This window comes from Chaetura pelagica, unplaced genomic scaffold, assembly GCF_000747805.2.
Source record: "Chaetura pelagica isolate M959 unplaced genomic scaffold, ChaPel_1.0 scaffold69, whole genome shotgun sequence".
NCBI classification, from domain to species: domain Eukaryota; kingdom Metazoa; phylum Chordata; class Aves; order Apodiformes; family Apodidae; genus Chaetura; species Chaetura pelagica.
Genome location: NW_009970724.1, coordinates 1,507,912 through 1,516,230, shown reverse-complemented (window position 1 = coordinate 1,516,230; position 8,319 = coordinate 1,507,912). Strand labels below are relative to the sequence as shown.

Below are 8,319 nucleotides of genomic sequence, written 5' to 3'. Positions count from 1 at the left end.
GCTTCTGGAGAGGAACTGGACAGGCTGGCAGACCTTGGCCAGATCTCTTGCCCTCTCCATCCCCAACAGGCAGTTCTGCTGGAATGGGCCCCTTTCCCCACTGTGTAGCTGATGAAGACCCAAGAGGACCCAGAGCTTGATTGCAATCTCAGGTGTGCACAGAAATAAATCAGTAGCTCACATTTCTGTAAGCTTATTCTGCCTGTGGAGCACTGGAATCCTTCAGTGAAGGCCAGGAACTGCTGATACCACTATTTCTGTTCACTATTCACACCTTTCTCACATTTAAGCCTTCCATCCCCACCTCCAGCCCACCTTTATCTCTGCCAGCTAAAAGCCACCAGGTAATTTTACCTCTCACTTTCCCAGGAGCAAATGTGGACCCTTCAAAAGCTTCTAGGGAACTCAGCTCTAATAGTAGCATCTTTGTGTCAGGGATCCTCCAGCAATAGCATAAAAAATGGCTGGCAGAGTCAAGGGGAGAAATCACAGCAAGGCCTGGTATCACTCATTGCTTTCGGGTTACAGTTCCCAAGTGATAACAGCTATTAGCAACACTTTGACGGCTTCCCTACCGTGGAGGGGAGGGCAGGAGACAGAAAACATGTCAAGCCATCACCTCCGTGTTAAGTGATAAGTACCTATTTAGATGGCAGAGTTAAAGCTGAATGCATCAAGCAGGGAACACTTTGTGCCAAAATAAAAATAAATAAATAGATAAAAAAAGGCCATATAGATACATAAAAAGTGGGGTTAGGGTATTTGTTCTGCTGACAGCAGCTGTGATGGATTGTTTAAGAAAAATAGACTCCCTGTGTTTTTCCAGGGCTATCAAAAAGCAGGAGTCCAGCACTTTAATACTCTCAAATGACTGGCCTTGAGAGGCAGCAGAATGTCAGCGGCACCGGCCGGGTTCTCCCAGCGCTGACACCTGCCCCGGCTGCCGCCGAGAGGCAGCGCAGAAGGGCCGGGGCGGCAATTTCCATCCATTTCCTCAGGCCAGGGGCTGCACCCTGACCCCTGCCCCCTCCCCTCTCCCAGCCCCTGAGGGTCGGCAGCCAGCGGCATGTTGGCATGTATGCCCTTGCAGCATCCCTTTGGAGCTGCCTGAGCAGGGAGGAGCAGGACTGGGAGCACCTCAGCTGGAGCACCAGCTGCACGATGCACATTCGATTCATGCCGAACCTGCCCGTGTATTGATAGAGTTAAACTAGACGTTGTTCCTAATTGCAATGGCAGTGCTGAAACATTTGCAGAGGCTACAGCTCAGCTCTGCAGTCCATGGAGGGTGTCAGGGGCTGCCAGGATGTGAGCCTTGCAGCATGAGCAAGGCTTAAGTGGCCTCTGCATCCTGTGCTGGCCCATCCCCAGGGAATGCCAGGAGCCATGGCCATGGGTGGCCAGGCACCCAGACGTGTCTCTCCCCCTTGGCACAGCTGAGCTCCAAGGGGTAGGGAAGAAATGCCGAGTGGGGCCGTGGCTGCCCAGCAGAGCAGGAGGAAGAAGGGAGAACATGGCTCGGACAAGATTGATGGCCTCGTTGCCATTAAGAAAAAAATTAGCCAGTGGCGGCTATCATATTAAAGGGTGAAGAAGCTGTGAATTATTTTCTTAAAGATCTTATCACTTACAATGATAATTTTACCTTCCAAAAGGCCACTTTTAATGAGGCAAGCCAGGCAAAAAGTCATGATTTAATGCCAGATTTTTTTTTCCAAACACACTTTACTGCTTTTTTGTCCATGTTTAAAAAGCGCCAGTGACCTTTTTTTATTTAGCTTGCCCCAGGTGTAATGCTCAGGCTGATCCTCTCAGGGTTTATAACCTCCGCAGAGAGTGCCTTTACCCAATGGAAAGATGATTTAAAGGAGAGGGAGAAATATGGGGCTGCATGGCCACTCACACAGGCCCTTGCTCTGTCGTTGATGCTGGGAGCCATGGTTTGCCAGAGGAGGGGGCATCAGGGCATCATGAGCATGCTCTCTCCCCAGCAGATCATCTCAGACTCACCCTGAAGGGAATCTGGGCTGAACTGGCAACAAGACAGGATGAGCTGGCTGGTGGCTTTTCCCCAGGGTGAAAAGGGACATCTCAGCATCAAGGCTTGTTCCCATCATGCAAAAGCAGCTGGTCCCTGACATAGGAAACATCCCTGCACAGCCTGTATGCACACAGAGCACTCACCATCCCCTTTTTTGGGGTGGGATGCCAGAATTTGGATCTGTCCTGCAGCTTGGGCATGCACGAGGGCAGGGAGGACACATGTAAAGCTGCCTTTTCCCTCCACAGCTGTCTTCCCAGATGCCAGTCAAGAGAGGTACAGGGATTATATCGCTGCCCTTCCCTGAGGGGGAGTGAGCAGTATGGGTGGAGAGGGCAGCAAATCCTCAGTTTGGGGTGCTGTGGCCATGAATCCTCGCTTCTTAGCTGTCAGGAAATGGGCCCAACACAACGATTTGGGAAAAAAAGAGGCCAAAATTGAGGTGGCAGAGAAGGTGGCCTAATGCAGAAATGAAAGTCACTCTGGTGGTGAGTGCCATTCCTAATCCCTTAGCCCCTGAACCTGCATCCCTGCCTCCCCCCTTGGCTGCCTGAAAAGCAAAGTGTGGCAGAGCGCACTGAAATGAGAAAAACAAATGAAGTCAAGTTTCCTAAGAGTGAAGGGGAAGTGTGACTTGGCATCTCTAACGCTGTGTTTAACATGCCGGCGAGGTATTTAGAATTGAAGTGCTTGCACACAATTTAAAAATAGACAGTTTATTAATCTAAACTGCAAGTGTATGTAGAAGAGGCCTTGAGATTGACATCTTTGGGATTAGTTTAGCCCTGCGTTTTTCCAGAGGTCATTGCCATGGTGCTCAGGAGGTTTGTGGAATAAATGGGGCCGGCGTTCTTCCCGGGACCACACGCTAAAAACTAATACATAATGTTTAATTTACTGTCTCCATAGCTAGCCCAACCATTTTTCACATAATAATATTGGATTAGAGCTACCAGAAGCTGAGGGGGGAGCTGGAGGCAGGGAGGGTTTGTCTGTCTGTCGCCAAGGAATGGGGAGATGTGTATTTTTTTCCCCTTCTCTAGAATACATAGGAAGACAAAACGGATTTAACCCTCCCAGCTCCAGGGTGCTTGACTCATTAGAGGAGGGAAAGGGCATCAGCACCACTGCAATTAGGGCTGTTGTTCTGACTCACATCTGAAGGCTTTGAGCCTCTATCCCTCCTTTTTGTAGGACATGTGCAATCCTGCTTCTTCAGAAATGGTCCTTGTTCTCCATTTAGAAAATAAATAAACTAAATAACAGCAGGAGCTCAGGGTTTGCACTCTGATTTGCATGCTTGTCAGAGGGCTTCTCCAGAAACAAATTAACCTCCCAGCAAAACTGGTCACTGGTTGGATTTGGCCAACATGAGGCAGAAGCCCATGCTCTGCCCGTCTCTCTCCTGGGACACAGAGGCCAGTCTCTTTGGGCCAGCCCAAAGTGCCCCCAGTGCCACTGGCTCCCACTCGCCCTTCCAGCACCTGGCATCCCAATCAGGCTGAGCTGAGGAACATGCCAGTCCTGAGATACGGCCAGCACAGCCCTCAGCGTTGGCAGGAGAGTTGGTGCCTGGGGAGATAACCAAGCACCCCAGCAGGTCATTGTCCTGTCACCCCCTTTCAGGATGTCCTGTCTCTGCACAGCCAGTAGAGCCACGTGTGGCTCTTGCCCTGGTGGCAAGGCTGGCAGCTCACATTCATGGGGTTGAAGCCAGCATTCCAAATCCTCCTCCCTGCTTCCAATCCCAACCACGCTGCCATGCTTTTCCCACTGGGAGAGCCGACCAAGCCTGGGGGATCACATCCTGCTGACAGAATCAATTTGTATGCTGAGTCATTTTTCCACTTGCTCATATCTTTCCAAAAAATGCACATTTTTTTCACGTTTCATTTCAGCCCAGAGGCAAATGTTTCTGGCATACTTGCCTTTCTCCAAGGTATTATGCTTTTTAATAATGTTGTCACCACACTTGACCTGTCCAATTCAGATGATATCTACACTTCCCTTTGCAAACACACACCTCTCCAAGCAGTCATTTATTGTCAAATCTTGCCAGCTGATTCTCAGAAACAAACATCTGGAGAGCTGCACTTCCGCTGTACATTTTTTACCATGTCTTGGGCTATATTTAGCCTACTTTAGGTAATTTATATTTTAAATTGCATTTTTTTCCTCAAAATTTTATAATAATAAAGTTCACCTGCAACTCAGTGTACATTTTTTCAGATGCTGTCAAACTCCCACAGTAATTTTCCCACTAGAGTTCACTGTGTGTAGAATTTAGACTTACCTACTATTGACTCAAAGTTTATCAGTGATTTCTTAGGTCTCAAATACCACTGATCTTTTTAACCTTCTAAAAGGCCCTTTTTTTTTTTCTGTGCTACTTATTAAAATAAATAGCATCATACAGGAGGAAGTGTACATTTTTTCAGATGCTGTCAAACTCCCACAGTAATTTTCCCACTAGAGTTCACTGTGTGTAGAATTTAGACTTACCTACTATTGACTCAAAGTTTATCAGTGATTTCTTAGGTCTCAAATACCACTGATCTTTTTAACCTTCTAAAAGGCCCTTTTTTTTTTCTGTGCTACTTATTAAAATAAATAGCATCATTACAGGAGGAAGAGGTAGTTGCTCTGCAAAGGTGCTGAGAGCTTTAGCATAGTTTACAAAGCTATTGAGAGATTTAGTGGCACTTAGAGGGGTGGATGAGGGCAGGTTAGCACAGCTTCATGTCAGCACATCTCCACCTTACTGCAGAATTTCTGGGGTGGTCCTCACACATCATTTCCAGCAGGGATTGATTCTGCCCCCAAACACCAGACCTGGGGATAAAATTACCATCCCTTTGCTGCCTGATGCATTTGCGCTTTGCTGGGCCCTGCAACCTGGTCTCTCGTGGGGCAGGGTCCCATGGGAGGTGCAGAGGCAGCCCCTCTGTCCCAGCAAAGCCCCACATCCCTGCAGATGCTCTCCATGGCTTTGAGGATGGCTTAGTGAGGGGCAGAGAGCTCAGCAACACTCACAGCATTAATTTCTCCTTTCTCTTGTAGTCAATTTTGTTGTCGGCCTCAATCAAGCGGGAAGGAGATTCTCCAACAGCATCACCCCACTCCTCAGATGACATCCATCACTCAGACAGATACCAGGTAAGCAGGGAGCCAGTTCAGCCCAGTGCCCACAGCTCTCCGTGCCTGAGAGCCCAGCTCTTGGCTCTGCACCACTGCCCCAGCTCGCCTGCCTGCAGCACAGGGACGTGAGGACTCTGTTTCTCACATGGCTTTTGTCTGCAGAGCCCTCCCAGTTCTGACTTGAAGCCACAAATCGGCTTTAAATCTTTGTAGAGCTTTCTGTTGCACTTTATTTGTCATCTCAGTTGTTGCCATGGCTGTGTTTGTCATTACTTACCCTATGCCACCAGGAAACTTTCAGAGAAGGGATTTTTTTTGTAAAAGAGTGAATGATGTCAGCCTGCAGCAGCCAAAAGTCTCAGTTTCACTATTGTGCTGCTGCCCAACAAACTTGTGACTCTTGACTCCCACCCAAAACAGAAATGGTTTTGAACCATGCACAGCTGTTTCAGCATGTCTTAATAAAACACCCTCTGCCCAGAGGAGCAGCAGGTCTTGACTTGTGACTTCAGTGAGTAAAAGTTGAGGGAGATGGATCAAGAAAAGAGAGAGGCAGCAGCACAAGCACAGCTTTGCTTGTTTTAAGTCTGTATTTTTGGGGTGGGGTGCCACACTTGACTCTTTAACTCAACACACATCCAAACTGTTTGGCTGCAAGCTTGCACCCATCTGCTGGCTTCAAGAAAGCTCTGAAAGGTGGCAAATAAATTAATTATGGCCTTCAGCACAGAGCCAAGAGTGTCTCTGCCTGCTGCATGGACCTTCTGGGTGGGCCATGGCTGTACCACCTTGGCATATGCCCACCACCCTGTAACCTGCAGTGCTCTGCAGCCAGTCCCTGGGCCCAGGGTCAGAAAGAAGGTCAGGTCTTGGCCAGGTCTGCACTTAGGTCTGTAGAGAAAGTGGCTGATGACCAGTGACCAGGCAGCCCCAGTTAAAGCATCCGTTCATGAAGACAGGTCCTACTAGCAGCAGATTTGTAGATTTGTTGCTCATTATTCTCTCCTCTGACCTATTTATTGCTTATATTATCAAATATGGGCCAGATCCTCCATTGTTTGCTACAAATTGCCATGTAGCCTTCATTTACAACTTGGCATCACATCACAAATCACTTTACCCTCATATGAATTATGAGATCTGGTGCAAAGTATGAGAAGCAAAACCCTGCAGAAAATACACAAATGCCTGATTCAGGTAATCCCAGTCTCCTGCCTCTTTATTAAGGCTAATAAATTATGTTCTTTCTGAAAGGGCATGGAAGAGACTTCTGCTGTGGTGTCCTTTGTTGGAGAACACCCATCCCTTCCTGCTCCTCCAGATTTCAGTCTCTGTGAACCTGGTGGTCCCTTGCAGTCCTCCACTCCTCTGAATTTTTATTACGTCGTACTTGAGGAAAATATTCTCAGCAGAAGCCCCCTCTATGTGCTGAGTCTAGCTAGTCTCTAATGTGTTTTAAGTTTGTGAGTGCATTTTATGGAGGGTTGCAGGCCTTAATGCAAATGTGTAATGAGAGCTGTAAGTCTGCACTGCCGCGAGGAAAGACCTCTGGGGCCTGATTTTCATTTACGCTTGTGCTGGCTGTGTTGTGCTGCTCCGGGAGCGTAAAGGGACCTCCGAGTGGGTGCCAGGGCTCTGTAAAGCCTCAGTGTGTCCTTAATAAAACCACAAAATGAATGAGAATTCAGTCTCACTGGCTTACCCGGTGAAATGCTCAGGAAGCAGAGCAGAAGACTCTCACAGTGGTGACTTTAAGGGCTGCAAAATTCAGCTTTCCATATAGAGAGGTGTGCTGGAATTATGAATGTCCCCTGTGTTATCTGTGATCTAATCTTGAATATACAGTGTATTAGTACCACGCTAGAACGTGAGTTATTGGTCTGTAGGTTTTCAGAATTCCTGTGGCTTGATTCCCTTAGTCTTCATGCTTATTTACCTTGGGGATATTTAGGGAAGAAGGAGATTTATGAATAGGAATGCTAGAGGAATATGGGCTTGCACAGCATTTGGGCTGCTTGCCTTGCTCCTCACGCTGAGGAGCTGCAGTGGAGGCCGTGGGGCAGCTCCAGGACATGGGAAGGGGGATCCCCTTTTCTTCCCTCTGCCAAGCCTGGCTGCTGGAGTTTGGTACGTGGACACTGATGGGATCAAGGTAGTGGCATCTGGTGTGGAGCAGGACCTTATGATATGCACCAGTGGTGGGTGCTCCTCTGAGATACAGCAGGTCCTGTCAGGCGGGGCCTTTCCTGTCTTCTGAGTTGAAATAAAGCAGTTTGAGTTAGATTTAGATAAAAGCCCAAGTCCCCAGTGGAAAAAGCAACAGCAAATTTGACGTTGTTCAGCATCCAGTAAAGATAACATTTCAGGCTTGGAGAGAGACCACCCTGTATGGGTCAGCTGAGCCCACAGAATATTTGTGACATGAATAACATGTGGAGTAAGTGTAACTGAAAGCAGCTTTGATTTTGTAAGCACGTGTGAAAATGCAGCCACGTTTCGATTGTCAGGTGCCGGGGTGAAGACCCAAAATGTAGGTTTGATTCCAAGAAATGTAGCCTGAGCATTCTGCAGAGGGGGGAAAATGGAATTTGTGTGTGAAGGAGCCTCTGCTGCCCAATTTCTAGCCCCTAGCTCAGTCCTACCCTCAGGCTGGTCCCCAGGGCCATCCCCCACCACGGCCCTGGGGCTCAGATGGGAACCATCCATTAGCCAGGTTTGGTTGCCCAGGTTTGCTGGAATGCAGGATGGAAAATACTAGAAAGAAATTAGTTGCTGTGAGGGTGGTGAGACACTGGAACAGGTTGCCCAGGGAAGTGACGGATGCCCCGTCCCTCCAAGTGTTCAAGGCCAGGTTGGATGGGGCTGAAGGGCAAGGGGCTACCGAGGGGCCCCCATTGGGGCCTGTCTCTGGGTCCCGATACCCCTCGGGCCCTGCGTGGCTGGATGCCCTTGGGCCACAAAGCTTCCCCATCCCTAAACGGGCACTAAGAGCTTGGGGAGGGGCTGTCTCTGGGTCCTGCCCGCCCGGTCCCTGCCTGGCAACCTCCCCCGAGCCCCAGCTGCCCCCGGCCTCTGATTGGTCAGGTGCCCGTGGGTCCCAATGGCTCCTGATTTCTGATTGGTCAGATGCCTCTGGCTCC

At 48.9% G+C, this 8,319-nt stretch overlaps 1 protein-coding gene across 1 annotated transcript in view; it reads left to right on the top strand.

Moving 5' to 3' along the window:
* RNF220 (ring finger protein 220) overlaps positions 1-8,319 on the top strand; it is a 221,123-nt gene that overhangs the window by 157,341 nt on the left and 55,463 nt on the right. The window contains exon 4 of the mRNA XM_010006710.1: positions 5,102-5,197. Within this exon, the coding sequence (XP_010005012.1) occupies positions 5,102-5,197 (96 nt within the window). The remainder of the gene's footprint in view (positions 1-5,101; positions 5,198-8,319) is intronic.